This window comes from Lutra lutra, chromosome 10, assembly GCF_902655055.1.
Source record: "Lutra lutra chromosome 10, mLutLut1.2, whole genome shotgun sequence".
Classification (NCBI taxonomy): Eukaryota; Metazoa; Chordata; class Mammalia; order Carnivora; family Mustelidae; genus Lutra; species Lutra lutra.
The window spans coordinates 55694071-55713103 of NC_062287.1; the positions used below are offsets into that span (position 1 = coordinate 55694071).

At 43.1% G+C, this 19033-nt stretch overlaps 1 protein-coding gene across 5 annotated transcripts in view; it reads right to left on the bottom strand.

Moving 5' to 3' along the window:
• POLD3 (DNA polymerase delta 3, accessory subunit) overlaps positions 1–17679 on the bottom strand; it is a 120112-nt gene extending 102433 nt beyond the window's left edge. For 2 of the 5 annotated variants that reach the window (XR_007120880.1, XM_047690999.1), the window contains exons 1-2: positions 17598–17679; positions 601–656 (exon numbers count right to left, since the gene is read on the bottom strand). Coding sequence is in view for 3 of the 5 variants with exons in the window: in XM_047690999.1 (XP_047546955.1) it covers positions 601–656; positions 17598–17666 (125 nt within the window). In the remaining 2 variants the exon portion in view is untranslated. Of the gene's footprint in view, positions 1–600; positions 657–2368; positions 2533–6543; positions 6563–17597 lie in introns of those variants that run through there. The other 3 variants (XM_047690997.1, XM_047691001.1, XM_047690998.1) reach the window with 3 other exon arrangements.
• Positions 17680–19033: the final 1354 nt, after the last annotated feature.

Consider the following 19033-nt stretch of genomic DNA (forward strand, 5'->3'; position numbering starts at 1 on the left):
CTTGGGACAAAGACAACATTTTTAAGAAATATTGGTGTTAATTCAAAAGCCGGCTTTTCCCCTCTTGGCCTCAAGTTGAACAAGTTTCAGCAAGCAAAGGTGATACAGCGAATTCAAGAAGGGCAATGCTGTGCCATTCTGAACACTCCCTTTTTATTTTCACTTAAATAGTTCTCCCCAGTCTTATACTGTCACGCAGCTTTGTGTCAAACACCTGTTGACCTCATTATGAAAGTACTTCAATAACATACATATGTGGGCCTAAGGAGCACATGTGAAAATGTAACAAAGATGTAAGATAAGAGGTATATAAAATCTGAGATGTAAACAAAATTGGCCTACTTATAAATCTGAAGTAACAAAGTGATGTTAACCAGAAGCCAAGGTTACAAATAAATCCAGTAAATGTATCACCACACATTTGTATATAAGTCCACCTATTTCCTAATTAATAGACAAATCTAGTGTAAGGTAGTAAAAATAGTATTCTTTCCTATTTTCCAAGAGAGGAAAAAAATTCTAACTTCAAGGCTACCAGTAAAGCTTAAAACAAAACAAACAATTCTAATGTGAGCGAAATTCGTAGTAAATTGAACTTACTGTTTGGCCTGGTTAACATGAACCCCTAGTGTATAGCTCAGCCATTTGTAGGTCACCTGCAAGACGAAGAAATTGTTTAACATTAGATGATCCCAGAGTGCAGGTCAGCCCCAAGGGCTCCTAAAGATTCCTACTATGAGATGATTATGCCACACTAGTTCTTCCAAGAACCATCCATCTGGGCCAGTAGGAAGACTGAGATCTTCATCTTACAAATACTACAAAGTTTGTTTCACAGGCTAATTAACCAGAAAGTCTAAAAAGAAAGGCTGAATATACAAAGAAAAAGCTCTCATTTCCCTCACATTTTTTTGGTTTACTGGTGTCCTTTATTCACATTCTGTCCTTTTTTGTAGCCACCACTAATAACGATTAAAACTCATCCAGAAAGGGGCGCCTGGGTGGCTCAGCGGGTTGGGCCGCTGCCTTCGGCTCAGGTCATGATCTCGGGGTCCTGGGATCGAGCCCCGCATCGGGCTCTCTGCTCAGAAGCCTGCTTCTTCCTCTCTCTCTGCCTGCCTCTCTGCCTACTTGTGATCTCTGTCAAATGAATAAATAAAATCTTAAAAAAAAAAAAAAAAACTCATCCAGAAAGTGGATTACTTTGAAGTGTAAGACTCATAAACTTCTCAGAAAAGTCACAGCCATACAAACATTAACAGGCACAGATGGTGCAGGGGCCAGGGAATGAAAGAAGGTGAATACTGTATCTGGGGTTAGATTGCAGTCTGCTGGCATCAAGACTTGACCTTCCTTCCGTCTTTCCTTGAACTCTCCTGTCATTTGTCACTTCCTGGTATGCTCCTCACCTCTTGAAGTCTTCCAATTCTAAATGCTGAGTTTCCAATAATTAAGACTTACATAGGTGAGGCAAAGCGTTAGCAAAAGAGACTAACCTAGGTTGGAAAACTGCCTATCCCTTACGAACTATAAATACGTAAGTTATTTGGCCCCTCGGCTTCGACTTTCTTTACGGATCTTCCCACGGCCCTCTGGGTGAGACGCTGTAATGATTAAATGTAATAATATATATCCCAAGCTCACAGTAAGCACTCAGTTATCACGGTTTGCAAAGTCCATTCACATTCATTATCTCACTGGATCTTTCATTCCTCCCTGGGAAGCAGGTCAAGCCTAATACCAAATTTCCTAGGGGAGGAAACCGACTGTTCAAAGGTTAAACAAGGGGTCACCAAACCCAGTTAGGACACAATTTCCTCAACAGTAAACCTAGGACCTGAAACTCCAACCACCTTATGAGACAGGTGTAGAAACGCCTTAGAAATATTATCTAGGGGCGCTTGGGTGGCTCAGTGGGTTAAAGCCTCTGCCTTCAGCTCAGGTCATGATCCCAGGGTCCTGGATCAAGCCCCACATCAGGCTCTCTGCTCAGCAGGGAACCTGCGTCCCGCCCCCGCCCCCGTCTGCCTCTCTACCTACTTGTGATCTCTGTCAAATAAATAAATAAAATCTTAAAAAAAAAAAAAAATAGAAATATTATCTATCAGTGCCCTTCCCTCCACGCCTGTCCTTCTTGGCCCCTGCTGCTTGGCAGTGCCCAGCACGCCCACCCAAGAGACGCGGACTTGCGCGAGCCAGAGAAATTCCCCCCCGCAAGTCCTCGCTCGTCCTGGGACACGAGATGCGGGGACTTGTCTCCCCTCCGCCAGTCCCCACCAGGCCAACAGCAGAGGGGTCAAGACCCCCACCACCCTCGTCGGGCCCAGAACTCCTCGTATGCCCACATCCCCCAGTCCTAGCTCCTCACGATCTTGTTCTGGTCCGTGACGAACTCGTCTATGTTTTCCAGATAAAGCTGGTCCGCCATGGTGCTACGGAGCAGCGAGCCCCGCCACCACAAACGCAGCTCCCGCCGGCGGGAAATGTCTTTCTCTCTCCCGGGTCCCGGGTCGTTTCCCACAGCGACGGAGGCGACGCGCTACGGCGGCCGCCGGGGGGTCAAACTAGTCTCGGAGACGGCGCAAACTCAAGAAGGCGGAGCTAATAAGTTGGAGCTGACGGAAGTGAGGCGCCTGCAGTGTCCTGGTGATGTAGGGACCTTGTGTTTGGAGCCGTGGTTTCAAATCTCTCGGTCTACAACCTAATGACTAGCCCAGGACAAAATACCTCATCTCTGGGAGCCACAACCTTACCACCTGTAAATTGATAAAATAATCCTTGCCCTTTCAAACCTTTATTCAACAAAGTTGTGTCAAGTACCTAGTCCAGACATTTCTTAGACACTGGGGACACAGCAGTGAATGATAAAGACAGAAATAAACCAGTAAATTTAGTAGAGTGATGCCACCTGGGATAAAATGCTGCCTGTTATAATTCCTCAGAACTGAGAAATTATGGATAGTTTTCCAGAAGGGATGGGCGAAGAGAAATATTTCAGATAGAAGCAGGACAATTTGCTGGGAAGAAAAAAGAGTTGATTGTACCTAAAATGTTGGGAGAAGAGTCCAATGAAGAGAGGTGAGACTTGGGAGAAGGTAATTCATGCTGCACCTATGAGGCTGTTTGAAGGGGCACAAGAATTTTATTATCAGGAAAAGGTTTCATGTTGGGGGATTTCAATGAAAATTTCTCCTAACTAAAGTACCATCAGCTAAAGTAAAGTAAAGTAAAGTAACATCAGCTAAAGTAAATTGATTTCAGCATAAACCAGTGTAGTTCAGTAGGGTGGCATGGTGGAAAATGGAGCAAGCTCTAGAGTTAGACCCTGGATTTGAATCCTGGTTTTGATCATTGTTGTGTGATCTTAAGTAAGTCATTTAATCACTGCAAACTTGCTACCCGATCTATAATACAGAAGTAATAATAGTACTCACTTAAAAGTTTTGTTGCAACATGTACTCATTCAGGACAGCAAAAGCCTACTAAGGGCCAGGCACTGTTCTGGGTGCTGGAGATATAGCCATGATCAATAATACACAAGAGCCTCTTCACATGTAGCTTACATTCTCATAAAGATATTTGAGGGAATGGTAATGGCTTAAAATAGGATAGCGGTAGTGGAAGTTGAGAGAACTGAGTGACTGGTTTTTCTTTTAGAGTCAGCAAAACCTGCTGATGAATCAGATGAATAGAATGTAGGAAAGACAGAATGAAGGAAAATACCTAGATTTGGAATCTAAATCTTCAGGTAAATGGTGATGCATTTGACTACTGAGCTGTGGAAGACAGAGAAGAGCAGATGAGAAAATCAAAGAATTCTATTTGGCCACAGTGTAATTGAGAAAACATATATAAAACCCTCACATCATGCCTGCACACAATAAAATCAATAACAGATGGGTTATATTACTATACACCAGGCTATGCCATACCAGGCGCCTTGAGAGTGAGCTTCTATCTAGCTCCTATAGCAACCCTGCAAATGCATTGTGTTTGTCCATGTTTTATAGACTAGATTGCTGAGTTTTAACAGAGGAGAGATGAATTTTCCAGGCCATGAGGTTGGGTAGTAGTTCTGGGATTGGAATTCAAGTTTCTTGTCATTGTTCCATTGGGATGGGAAATAAGTCAAGATAATTGACCAAAGTCTTGACACCACGCCCAAAAAAGTGAGCAGATGATAATACCATATAGGATACCTGCCCCAACATGGGCCAGATATACTAGTATTAAAAGGTTGCATGACTTCTAGAAGCCAGATCAGTGGTTAACCTTGGGAGGCCTACCCAGCTTCAACATTCCTACCCCAGGGGAGAGGAGCTGAGTGGAACACACGTGGGCTTTGGAAATCTATTTTTCTTTTAAAAAGCAAGCAAACGAACAAAAACCTGAGCTTGAATCCCAGCCTTACCACTTTCTGCGTAGCCTTAGGCAAATCACTGAACTTCTCTAGTCCCCCATTTCATGATCTTTAAAAGCAGGGCCAATAAAACACAGTGGTATATTGATAAATGCTTAACGATCAAATTTAAAAAGCCCTGATTTGTAGGGGTTGACAACGTCTGTGGTGTATATACTCCCATCACGGCAGATTTCAAGCTCCTGATATTGATGTTACTAAACGAAGAGTTAGGTAAATACACATAGTATCACACCATTACTTCCACAATACATGTAGAATAAACAAATAACCTCAAGAGCACATATGGCAGTAAAATGTAGAAAAATAATTAGGAAGTGATGATATTTGAATATTTGCTGTCTTTGTTTTTTTTAAGATTTTTAAAAAATTTTTTAAAAAAATTTATTTATTTGACAGACAGAGATCACAAGTAGGCAGAGAGGCAGGCAGAGAGAGGGAAGGAAGCAGGCTCCCTGCTGAGCAGAGAGCCAGATGTGGGGCTCCATCCCAGGACCCTGGGATCATGACCCAAGCCAAGGGCAGAGGCTTAACCCACTGAGCCACCCAGGCGCCCCTGTTGTCTTTGTTTTTAACATGATTTAACTGTAATTTTATATAATTTAATTTTTAGCAACAGCTCTTGTGAACAATTAATAAAAGGAAACCTAGTTTGGAATAGACTTGGGTGGTCAGCAGGGGGAGCTCTCAAGCTCTACCATTCCCTGTCAATAGCAGACCTAACAGGGCGTGTTCTGTGCCTGGGCCATTAGCGATGTAAAATTAACTCATCTTCTTATTCCAGGCATCTGCAACGTTTGCCCTATTTGAAATGTAACCGGCAAATCTCCAAAGGGGAGAAAAGTACCACCATTTCTACCTCTATCTTAATGCTACTTCTTTCAAAAAAAAAAAAAAAAAAAAGATAACTCAGTCTCTTTTCCTTGAAGATGAAGCTTCACATCAATGTCAAAAACAAGAACAGTTCTCCAGGAATCAGAACAATCAACCAAAGTATTTCCTAAGCAAATGAAGCCAGACAAAACTTGGGGATGGTAGTGTCAGCTGATACCAGAAGTGGGAGCCACAGGATCGAGATTCTCCAGTCCTCATGCTTCAAAAGACATTGGCCTTAGAAATAGAAGACTGACCCTCCTATTTCCTCCTTTTCATCCCCACTTCATCCCAAAAATGACTGGTATCAGAAAATCCAATGATTGTGATTGTGACAGGGCATGGGATGGGAAATCTACACTGGACCCAATATATGGGAGAAAATGAGGAGTGGTCAACCTCAATGCAGGCAGGACCACCAGATTGAGAGTAGGAGAAAGAGGCCAGGGCTCTGACCAGGAAAGGGGCCCTGTGGGAGCAGCTCAGGAGCCTCACCAGCTACCTTGGCTACAGGGCTGCCACAAGTCTCTGGGGGATAGCATCTCAGACAGGAGAACAGATCAGGTCAGAAGGAATACAAGATTAAGAATTACTATTTAGGGGGGCGCCTGAGTGGCTCAGTGGGTTGGGCTGCTGCCTTCGGCTCAGGTCATGATCCCGGGTCCTGGGTTCGAGCCCCGCATCGGGCTTTCTGCTCAGCAGGGAGCCTGCTTCCTCCTCTCTCTCTGCCTGCCTCTCTGCTTACTTGTGATTTCTCTCTGTCAAATAAATAAATAAAATCTTTAAAAAAAAAAAAAAGAATTACTATTTAGGGACCACATAAATGTCCACAGGTCATTCCAGAGACCTGGGGACCCAGAACTTATTAACACCAAGGTATTTACCATTAGCTCATTCATACACTCATTTATCAAGTATTATTCAAGGCCTCCTGTCTATCAGGCCCTCTGTGACTATTGAAAACACAGCATGGTCTTCATCTCTGGGAGTTTAATCTGTGGGGAGTAAACAGCTGCCCTGTGCGGGAAGCACAGGTTGCCATGGAAACCTGGCAAAGGCAACTAATTCAACCTGGGGATTAGAAGAAATGTAAGGAAAACTGGATTTAGGTATCCAAGAGTAGATGGCATGTATCCTTTCACTTTAGATGAAATATATAAGAAATGAAATCAGAGAGCTGTTAGTGTTACAGCTTCTAACATGCACAACAAGCTGATATAAAAAGAGTTATTTTGTGAGAACCTACGTACCTTGCACAGACTGCCTTGTGGAATGTACAGCTATCAAGGCCAGGACACGTCAACCTTCTTCACAGCTGGGGAGCCAAGAGCCCAGGGAAGCCTAAAATAACACGCTGTTCTAACACACCTTATCAGTTCTACAAAAGTCAATATAAAACCCCTCAGTTACCAAAACAAAGTGGGTGAGCCAAGAGGGCACTCAGACACTGGTTCCCCTGTTTCCCACCCACTGCCACCCCACTGCATCCCCAAACTCACACCTGCACCTCAGCCTGTTTATTTCTCAGCTCAATCACCAAAAGGTTCACTTCGATACCTTTGTTGCCTCAGTCACACAGAAAAAGAAGGTCCCTTCACCCTCCCATCTTGCGATTGCTTTGTATATGATTTTCTTTTCCCCATCCCTTTGGGGGCTGGAAGGATGCTTTGGAGGAGTGTGTGTCCATATTTTTGCTGTAAGCATCTTTGCTGCAAGCATTTTGGCAACATAACTAATTAGCCTAAAGGCAATTTTGTCATAAAAGATAAAATCACAAAAAAATAAAAAAGGGACCTTTATTAAAAAATAAAAGGACATAATTGGGGCACCTGGGTGGCTCAATCATTAAGTGTCTGCCTTGGGCTCAGGTCATGATCCCAGGGTCCTGGGATGGAGCCCCATGTGGGGCTCCCTGCTCAGTGGGAAGCCTGCTTCTCCCTCTCCCACTCCCCCTGCTTGTGTTTCCTCTCTCGCTTTATCTCTCTCTGTCAAATAATAAATAAAATATTTTTTTTTAAAGTTCTCATCACCAGGAAAAACATTTTTTTAAAAAAGGATATAATTAAAAATGAATAACAAAATTAAAAGGATCTTATGGCAAAATATGAAATATTTGAATACATTCAAAATGCATAGTGTAGATTCATGGCCGTGCTGTGTAAATAACTTGATTTTATTTTGTGGATTATACCTAAGCATTTGTCTTCAAAGTCTTTCATTCACAATATTATACATATATATTTTTGCTTGTTGATTCATCTCACTGAACATCAAATGTTTTTTGCTAAAATTTCTTCCTTCATGAAGAGAGGTATCAGTTTCCAAAGAGTAGGGTGCGTATCTGTAATTGAACTTTGTGTTGCATTGTGAAAGCCTTCTACACTGTTGTTTGTTCTTGGCATATTGCCAACTGTCCTTTGATAGATATTACAAAATTCTATGGGAATGTGGGTTCAAAACTCTGTGCCACTGTATAGTCCATTACGAGGGCTGAGATTCATACAATGTAAAAACGGGAGTACTGCATTAATGGAGAAATGAGACCAAACTCAACCAGTGGATGAAACCAACAAACTGTCAAACCAAACAATCAACTACTTACCTTTTTCTTTTGTGACAATATTGCCTTACAGCCAATTTGTTATGTGACAAAGATGCTTGTGGCAAAATTACCTAAAACCGGAGGGGTGATGGCAAAAGTGAAGATAATTGGAAATTGGCTATGGGAAGTTTTGTCCTAAGCACACCATTTCTGAATTACTAAGTTGGGGACAGGAAGGGGTAAGTGAGGGAGGCTTGGCATTCAGAGCTAGAAAAAAACATGATCTTTCTCTAGAGACCCCTGCTCTCTGGCCCCCAGCACTGCTGGTTAGGGAAACTTCCTGAGGAAATGTCACGTGACCTCAGCTTTGGTATGGAGTAAAGGAGGGTGCAAAGACCATTCTAGACCCAGTGGAGATAGTAGCTGCTCTCTTTGCCTCATTGTCTCATGGTTGGGAGTGAGGGTGGTCACTCCCAGGTATCACTGCTTCTCTCTCTGTGACTATTCTGTTTGGCTTTGCCTTAATCATAGTTTCTACTTCCTCATGGTTTAAACACAGCCATAAGTTAGCGGAGCTCATCTACACCACTACCTTCAAATTTTCCCACATGGTTACAGATGCTCTTAACAATTTTCCATTCTGTAATTCCTAAATTGTTGAGCCTGGTTTGCTGAGCTTATCTTAGGAGCTGGTCTTTTAAATCTCAGGTTATCAGGGCACCTGGGTAGTTCAGCTGGTTAAGTGTCTGACTCTTGATTTTGGCTTAGGTCATGACCTCGGAGTCATGAGATGGAGCCCAACACTGGGCTTTGTGCTGGGTGTGGAACTTGCTTAAGATTCTCCCTTTGACCTTCCCCCCCAAACAAACAAACAAACAAAACAAACAAATCTATCTCAGAGTATCGTTATCTTTTTCAGGATACTGGGCAGCCATGGACAGTTCTCTTGGACAGGTGCTCCTTTACTCATTCCTAAGTCACTCATTGAATGAATTCCTTCTATGAGCCCACTATATATATGAATACAGTAGAATACAAGATGCTCAGAAACAGAGTTAGGCTAGGGATCCACAACGTCTAGATGGGCCTTCAGAGGGGAGTGGATCACCCAGGGACAGAGCAGAAGGCAGAATCCTAGGGAACATCAGCAGATAAGAACACACAAAGAAGAAGAAGCCTAAAAACCAAACTGAAAGAGAAGAGGAGCACTGGGAGGGCTCAGTATGGAAACAAAAGACGTGATTTTGAAGGAGGGAGTTTGCAACAGTGTCAAATGCTTCCCTGAAATGGTGTTAGGTAGGGGTTGAGAGGAAAACATTGGATTTGGCAGTCAGGAGGCCTCCAATGACATGGGCCCCAGAAGCAAGAGGCACAAAAGTCAGATGACAGTGAGTTAGGAAGGAGAAAAAGTAAGAAAATGAACTAAAGGTGGAGGGTAAGGACAACTCTGGCCAACTTACCATGTGGAAATGGAGAGATGGTTGGGAGTGAGGGTGGTCATGAACTTCATAACATATCTACCCAAGAAATAGGGGTGGGAGGTGATGGAGGACATTTGTCTTAGAAAAAAGTATGACAGGCGTTCTGGGGTCTTTTCCATCTGGATGTCCTCAGTAGGAATTCCCCAGAAACTTCAGACCAGACTCTGCAGGAGGGCATATGGTAGATCCTCAGTTCCCATGGAATGGAAATTCCTTGAAGCTTTTTCATCCCTGAATTCCCAGCACCCAGAGTGGCCACAGCTGGCACAGGGGAGGCCTTTAGCAAATATGCATTGACTGGTAACTGAATGGCCGAATGAATCAAGGGATGGATAAAAGTGAATTAAGTATTGTTCTATTTTATAATCCTCTTATGTTGATCCACAAAATATTGTTTGTGGAAGGTGTTGTCTACCTTCCCTTCCACCACTCAAACTATTACATAGTCTGTTATCACACTGAGCATTGCTGATAAACTAACTGGGGAAATCCAGCTTCCTTCAGAGGCCCAGTGAACAGAAATGATGTGGGTTGGTGGGGAGGCGCTTTTATGGGTATAAGTTAGGACCAAGCATAGGTCCTAAACATGCTTGAGAGCTGCAAAGAGTACTGCTGCTGGAGACCCCAAAGGGAGGCTTCATACATTCCTGTATATATAAACTTCATACACAATGTTTTATCTAGTAATTTTTATCTAGTAAATACTCCATGGATTGACTAATTTGAATAATCCTACCTTTCAATATTTTCTCCTAAGACTCTGGAGTAAAAACAAAATTAAGAGGTAAACTTTACCCAAACAAATTATCCTCATTTCCCCTTTTTCTGTCCATGAGGAGATGACTCCATCACACCTTTGATTTCTCTGTACCTGTTCAATTTCAGGACATCCTTTTCATTGGTCTGATTTCCTTAACTTGTTTTTCTGCTTATTAAGGAAATTCACATTCATCTTCATCCTCTCCAGCCTAATCTCTGCTCCAATCTTGCACCATGGACCATCATTAACACAAGTTCCAGGATAATATTTATTTTTCTTTTGTTAGAAAGGTGGGGGTGGGGGGATCAGAGGGAAAGTGGGAGAGAGAGAATCCCAAGCAGACTCCATGCCCAGCTCATTAGTCTTTCATTGTTACGTTAACTATTATGTTAGCTGTATCTCCTAGATACCCTTTATCAATTTGCAGTGTTCTCTTCTGTTTATAGATTGTTGAGAGTTTTATTAGAAATGCTTGATCTCACAACCAGATCATGACCTGAGTGGAAATCAAGAGTTGGGTGCTGGGGCGCCTGGGTGGCTCAGTGGGTTAAGCCTCTGCCTTCGGCTCAGGTCATGATCTCAGGGTCCTGAGATTGAGCCCTGCATCGGGCTCTCTGCTAGGCAGGGAGCCTGCTTCCCCCTCTCTCTCTGCCTGCCTCTCTGCCTGCTTGTGATCCCTCTCTGTCAAATAAATAAATAAAATCTTAAAAAAAAAAAAAAAGAGTTGGATGCTTAACCAACTTTGTCACCCAGGTACCTACCCCCAGGTTGATGTTTCTAAAACACAGATCTGATGATATTACCCACCACTTAAAGCAATAACCCAGGGGTGACTGGGTGGCTCAGTGGGTTAAGGCTTCTGCCTGCAGCTCAGGTCATGATCTCAGGGTCCTGGGATCAAGCCCCACATTGGGCTCTCTGCTCAGCGGGGAGCCTGCTTCTTCCTCTCCCTCTGCCTCCTCTCTGCCTATTTGTGATCTCTCTCTCTGTCAAATAAATAAATAAAATCTTAAAAAAAAACAATAACCCAATTTTAGAATGTTTTCATCACCCTCAAAATATTCCCATGTGCCTTCATTCCCCACTTATACAATGAATCCCTGTTCCTATCCCTGACTCCAGGTAACCACTCATCTGTTCTCTGTCTTTATAATTTTGTCTTTTCATATAGATGGGTCCTATAATGTTAATTATTTGTGTATGGATTCTGTTATGGGCTGAATTGTGTCCCCCCTCCAAACCCAACCATATATTGAAGTCCTAACCCACAGTACCTCGGAATGGTTTTTAAAGAGGTAATTAAGTTTAAATGGGGTTATTAGGGTGGACCATAATCCAGTAAGACTGGTATCTGTGTAAGAAGAGTAAATTCAGACAACAGACACAACTAGAGGAGAGACCAAGTAAAAACACAGGCTCAGCAGAACTGCCTCATGGGAGGAACCACTCTTCAGATGGGTACACTACAGATGGAAAAGTTAAAGTCCCAGATGTTTAGTGACTTTTTCCAAGCTCACACACCAGAAAAGATCTGAACGTGGGACTTACATTGGGACTTCTTAACCCCCATTCAGTCTAGAATTCCTGATAGGCTCCGGGGGCGGGGGGAGAGGCTGGGTGCGGGGAAGGGCATTCAGTGTCCACATGGTGAGAGAGTGGCTTGTGTCTGGTATCATTATGAAGCCAAAACTGGCTGGAGTTAATGAATGACCAAACCAAAGTTTTATAAAAATTAATCTGGTAGCATAAAGTGTCACTCATTGGTGGACTTTGGTAATTCCACCCCTTAGCCCTTGTCCCCATTCCCAGAGTTTTGCAACAGCCTCCAACTTCCTTTGGTATCTCCTGCTCCAACCCTTTCTCCTTTCCCCACATCCTTCTCTAGCCACACTTTGGGCTCTGTGCCAGTACATCCCTGATGCTTACCAGAGCACAGATTCTATTCATGGATTTTATCCAGGAACTGGCTAGGCAGCTTCTGGGTATTGGGAAGAAAGACCTCCCTGTACCTCAGACACCCATTCATAAAACAAGGGGCCCAGAACTAAGCCCTTCCAGATCTGACCCTTTCAGAGGGTAGTGCTCAATCCCTAATAAAGGACTGGCAGGGGCACCTGAGTGGCTCAGTGGGTTAAGCCTCTGCCTTCAGCTCAGGTCCTGATCTCAGGGTCCTGGGATGGAGCCCTGCATCGGGCTCTCTGCTTGGCGGGGAGCCTGCTTCCTCCTCTCTCTCTCTGCCTGCCTCTCTGCCTACTTGTGATCTCTGTCTGTCAAATAAATAAATAAAATCTTAAAAAAAAAAAAGGACTGGCAGGTATGGACGGTCCATGAGCCGCAGATGGCAGAGTTGCTGTTCCTTCGTCATCTCCCATTAGGAGGCGCTGGTGCTCCTTCTCACAGGAAGAGTAATGCTGACTAGGATTTCAACACTAATTACAAAACACTAGGAAGGTCAATCTTTAAATTGAATTTATTGCCAATTTAAAGAACAGGGGATTTCACATTAAAAATCAGATTTCTGGTCTTATTTATTAACCCTAGCATCTAGCTGACATCTTCTGCCAAGGACATTTTGCCATTGGTCCAAGTACTTGCTCTGTAATTTTTCTTAAACCCTTTTCTTATAAGTGAAATATTTCTTGGCCATGTATTCAACAGAAGGAAGAAAGAGCTAGATTGGGAGGACCACAAGTTTCAGAAAAAGAGGGGGAACGAACTGAGTTTTTGTGAAAATGAAGTAAGCACAGTGTTGTCTGTGTTGAAAGAATGCGACCTGAAATGCCATTATGAAAATAAAGCAATATAAGAACGAAGAAGACTGTGGAAAAGATGCGAGATGAAAAAGCAACAAAATGACTAAAACATCAACAGGATTTACTCTTTTTAATGCAGATAAATGTTGCTGCTATAAACTGTAATTAAGAGGGAATAGATTATAACCGAGAAAAATAGAACAGAATAAGTAAAACAGTAGCACCTTACAGAGGCTGTAGGTGCTTGAGATTCTGTCTAATTCAACCTCTTCCTCCAGGATCCTTCCCCTCTTCTATGGATGGGCTCGCTGATGCCCAGAGACATTAGGAACACTATCCAAGGTCACAAAGGTAGGAAGTGGCAAAGCTGGGAATACAAATCATGTCTTTGGACTCTATTATCCTCTGCTTCTTCCATATATCCTAGGACCACAGAGCTTGACAAACATTTATTGACTTGATGAAAGGAAGCATAGTACAAAGGGGGAACTTAAATTGTGATGGGAAGTCCTAGATTTTAGTCCTAGATATGCCACTGACTGGCAAATCACTTTCTCCCTTTGGATCTCAATATCCCCATTAAAGTATAGAGAAAGCTGAACTTGAGACTTAGAAGGTTAATTGGGAAGTGTGTCACAGTAGCCAACAATAACCCTTTTGTCCTGGGGTTAAGAACTTGTTCTCAAAGGAAAAGGAATAAAAAACCTCACGGTTAGGGGCGCCTGGGTGGCTCAGTGGGTTAAGCCGCTGCCTTCGGCTCAGGTCATGATCCCAGGTCCTGGGTTCAAGCCCCACATCGGGCTTTCTGCTCAGCAGGGAGCCTGCTTCCTCCTCTCTCTCTGCCTGCCTCTCTGCCTACTTGTGATTTCTCTCTGTCAAATAAATAAATAAAATCTTAAAAAAAAAAAAAACCTCACGGTTATAAATGACAAAAGTCAACACTGGCTGATTTGAATAAGAAATAAATTTGTTAGGATGATCTTCTATAGCTTCATAGAGTCACCAGAAAGCCTGAAGAATCTTCTATAGCTTCATAGAGTCACCAGAAAGCCTGAAGAATTAGGCTCAAAAAATTGGCTGAAAATGAAAGCATATATCCACACAGACACTTGTACACAAATGTTTATAGTGGTATTTTTCATAATGGCCAAAAAGTAGAAAAGGCCCAAATGTCTATCAACTGTTGACAGAATAAACAAGATCTGGAACACAGTAGAATATTATTCAGTCATAAAAAAAGAATGATGCACTAACACAAGATACTGCATGGATGAAACTTGAAAAAATTGTGCTAAATGAAATAAGCCAGTCACAAATAACTATATACTATGTGATTCCATTCATATGAAAGGAATAGGGAAACCTATAGACAGAAAGTGGAGCAGTTGCTCCAGGCTGGGGACAGGCATAGGGAGGGAGAAGCAGGAGGGGTGGGAGTGATAACTAAAGAGAATGAGGTTTCTTTTAGAGATGATAAAAATGTCCTGAAATTGTCTATGGTGATAGCTGCACACATCAGTGAACAATCTAGAAAATGAATTGTATATTTTAAATGGATGAATTGTATAGTATATGAATTATATCTCAATAAAAGTATTAGAATAATTGGCATAAGCAAAGGGAGTCAGGGCAGGAACAACCTCATCCCTAATCTACCACGCTACAGAACTAATTCAGTAAGGACACCACTGCCATCTCTACGCCTGCCCTGAACACTGGACCCCGAGGCCACCACTCACTCTGCTGGCATTGCTGCCCTGAAACCTAGATGTTGCTGCCCCAACCCCCACCACTGCCAAACTCCATCATCCCTGCTTCTTTGCAATATAAGTGTCTTATTCTAAGTTCTAGGAGAATGTACCTGATTATAGAGTCTAAATCAATATGCATATCCTAGCTGAAAAGGAGAGCTGGAAAGCAAATTTCTGGCCTTTTTTTACTTCTATAATAGGAGACAAGATCTGCCTTTCTCCAAGAATCCTAAGGTGGAGAATTCTCCAAATATAAGAAAGGGGTTCAGAGTTGGGCAAGTAGGCAAACCAACCAACAAAACAACAGACAAAAATAAAAAATCAGGCCTCTAGACATATATATAATCCCAGTTAAAATGCAAATATATCAATTAACCTGTCCTTCAAATATTCATTCATTTATGCCTGCAGTCACTGTAAGCACTTACCAAGTACCTAAAAACTCTTTTGAGGGCCCTATGCTAAGCCCTGTGGAATCAGAAACAAATAAAACATTGACCTTGCACTCAAGTAGCAAGCAGAAGAAAAAATGGAGGGTTATGGGACCCAGGCTAAAAGTGTAAGGAGGGAAACAGGGGCACAAATAAGGGATTGGTCAGTTCTTCTTGGGATAAAGGTTAGAAAGTCTTTGCAGAGGAGAATCTTTGAAGAGAAACTCAAAAGGTGGGTTGGTAAAATAATAATAATAATGATAATTAATTAAATTAAAATTTTAAAAAGTGGGTTGGTGCCTTGCTAAGCAGAACAAGGGAAATCAGGGCACGGACTAGCCAAGTATATTAGAGGAAACCATGGGCAATACTATGGTGTAGGCTTGGGGTGTGAGACCACACAGCAAGAGAGGGGCTGGACAAGTCCCCAAGGGCCAGATCATAAGGGGCCATAGAGTTCAGACTTCCTTCTTTTTCGTAGAGAGCTACTGATGGATATTTTATCTCAAAATATCATTTGGATGCTGTGTAGAGGATGAACTGGAGGAGACAGTGTTGCAAAGAGGTCAGTGAGCAGGTAGCTGCTATAGTCTAGACGTTACTGACAGCGAAGAACTAGGGTGGTAGCAGTGGCAATGGACAGGGACAGAGATGGAGATGAGCAAGGAGAAATTGAGCAGACCTTGTCAGACTGCTTAAGTGAGAACAGGACCCTGATAACCAACTCTCCCATCTACACATTCACTCACTTGACCCCCAACATGTACTGATGTGTAAATGCTTGGGGTGCAGCAATGCCTCCTGCTTTCAAGGGGCTTTGCCTAGAGAGAACAGGCATCTCAATAGATATAAGGAGTGCGGTGGCTGCAGGGAGACTGCTGGCTAGAAGATGCTGTGGGAGCATTGTGACTAGGGAGTTCAGGGAGGATTTCACCCAGGTTTGAGACTTTTTTCTTTTTTCTTTTTTAAGATCGAGAGGAGTTAGCCAAAAAGAAAAAGTTGGAAAAGAGGTGTTGCAGGTGGAGAGAAGAGCACATATGGGACCATGAAAAGCTGCCTTGCAGATCTCCAACTATAGGAGTGTAATAGACCAAGGGCCCCATGTAGAATCCACCACCCGTTTGTGCTGATACCACACCACCTTTGAGCGGCTACCATCCAAGGACTGTGTGCAGCAGGGAGACTAAGCAAACATATTCCTGAGGGACACAGACTCCTCTGACAACCAACTCTGGCTTCATGACAGCTCAAACTTCTTTAGAAGTTGTCTAGGACACTTTCTACCCAAACTTCCCTCCCCTTCTGCTTACGTAGTGTCAGAATTGCATGGAGGGTTTATGGTTCAACCAACCTCTCCCTTCTCATTTTTCTTTTTCCCACATGTTGTTATATGAGCAAAATCCTTGCATGTTTAATCTCCTCTTGGCTCTGCTTCTTGGAAGACCTGGATTAACACATCTGTAAAAAATTCTTTAAGAACTCTGGACTCCATTCTGGATGAATTCACAACAGCTGGGATACCTTTAGTATGGTCTATTAAGACAAAATAAAATTTGGAGTTTGGGGGTGGTTGGTTTAGAGTTATAGAGAAAGTGGAGAAGGGATGGGATAACAAACATGTGTAATTATTTTGGGCTGCGGAGTTTTTGGACCTTTTCATGTTTGGAGAGGTCCCATCTTATGAGATACACAGAGTCAGTTTCCCATTATAGAAACTGAAAATGCCAGACTCGCTTGCCCAGAAACCCCCACAACTAAAGCATGGCACATGACCCAAGACTAGTCAGTCAGATGGACCTGCCTTAGGCCAACCTTGAACTAGAAGCTAGTGAGGCAAAGAAGCAGGGGTGTGCAGAATCAGTGTGAGCCATGGCTGGCAGCATAGGCAGCAGCTGAAGTGGTAGAGTCCAGGATCTGGCATTGGCCATCTTGATGTGCAGGCAGTGGAACCCACTCCCTACAACAGTGGCTGTCATGTTTACTGGGCCAGGTCTATATAGTGAATTGGGGAGTTCATCCTGGGGTGAAAGCTTCTCTGGCCCTCCAGGAAATTGTGAGCAACCTAACATCCCTTCAACAATTCCTTTTCTGTTTTTTGTTTTAAAGATTTATTTTTTTTTTTAATTTTAGAGTGCCCTAAAATATGCATGAGCAAAGTGGGGGGAAGGGCAGAGGGAAAGGGAGGGAGAAAATTTCAAGCAGACTCCTCACTGAGTGGGGAGCCCAACACAGAGCTCAATCCCAGGACCCTGAGACCATGACCTGAGCTGAAATCAAAGTCAGAGGCTGAACCAACAGAGCCACCCAGGTACCTTTCCTTTTCTATTTAAATAAGACAGAATGTGGTTCCTGTTTACAGCAAAGAATCCTTTTTATAAAGGTAAGAAGAAATACGACCTATCAGCAGCTTCTGTGGACGAGGATGGAGGAGGATAGTAAGACAGTGTGATATGACGTGAAAATCCTTAAGCTCTGCAGCCAAGGGACTTAATCTGTATCCTAGCTCTGCCCTTATGCATCAGTTAGCGCAGGCTGCTGTAACAAAAAACGTAGACTGGTGGGTTTAAAAAAATCTTGATTTCTCACAGTTCTGGAAGCTGAGAGGTCCAATGAGAGCCTCTTTCTGGTTTGCAGATTGCCACCTTCTTGTGGCATCCTCACATGACACAGAGAGAGAGAGAGTTCTAGTCTCTTCTTGTCAGGGTACTAATCCTTCCTGAGAAGCTCCACCCTTATGATCTCATCTAAACCTACTTACCTCCCAAAGGCTCCACCTCCAAATGCCACAATGGGGATTAGGATTTCAACATATGAATTGGTGGGGGAGACAAATTGAGTCCATAGCAACCTATTATTAGCCAAGCTCTTTCTGAGCTTCAGTTATCTTACCTATAAAATAGGGATACTGAGTTTTACCTCCCTCGGAGGGATGTTGTAAAGATCACATGAGAAAATAGGTATGAAAATGCCTTGCAAATATAAAATGAGCTTTATGAATGCTTATAAATTCTCTTAACAGTGCTTAACACAAGGTAGGGCAAACAGAAGGTCTCTTTAAATGTTTGAAGTAAGGGGGTGCCTGGGTGGCTAAGTCAGTTAAGCATCTGACTATTGATTTCAGCTCAGGTCAGGATCTCAGGGCCCTGAGATTGACCCCCTGCCTTGAGCCCTGCCTAGGGCTCCCAGCTCAGCAGGGAGTCTCCTTGAGGATTCTCTTCTTCTCCCTGTCCCTCCACCCCTCCACCCACTCCACACTGGTGTGTGCTCTCTCTCTAAAATAAACAAATAAATAAATAAATCTTTAAAAAGAATGTTTTAGGTAAGAGAAAAGGATAGTAATTACAGTAGGAGCAATCACAGTGTGCCAGCCACTTGGAGAAATCCTTCCTCAGCATTACCTCCCCAATAGCTCAACGTGACCAGCCTTCCTGGTTTGTCTGGATGGGACTCCACAGGTTTACCACTGAAAGACCCACACGGGAATCTCCTGAGACACAGGTTTGAGTACCATGCCCATTTTACACATTAGGAAACTGAGGCTTGGAGAGACTGTCCCAACATGCCCCAAATCACATTTAGTAAATGGCAAAGTCAAAGTTGAACCCAGATCTGTCCAGAGGAAACATGGGAGGAGAAAGATCTCCAAAGAGATCTTTAGCTGTGTGACTCCAGCTCAAGCCCAGTCTGGTCTTAGAGGCTGGGGTTGGGAGGTTTCCCAGAGAAGGCCCAAAGATGGATGAGCCCAAGGTCACCTGTTCCTTCAGGGCAGTCCCTGGCATGTCTTTGTTTTGCTTTTACTTCATAGGAACTCTTCTGTTTCTATAGAGTAATTAAGCCCTCATGCCTTATCCTGTTTATATTTTGCTTTTGTGTTTTGTTTTGTTTGTCAATGAAAGAACAGTCAACCTTGTTAATCCAAACCACTTGACCCCTTAAAGCAGGTGTTTTTGGGTCTTAAGTAATAGCATTACTATAAATACTGATACAGAGGTGGGGATTTCTGTGCCCAGCCAGGGTCAGAA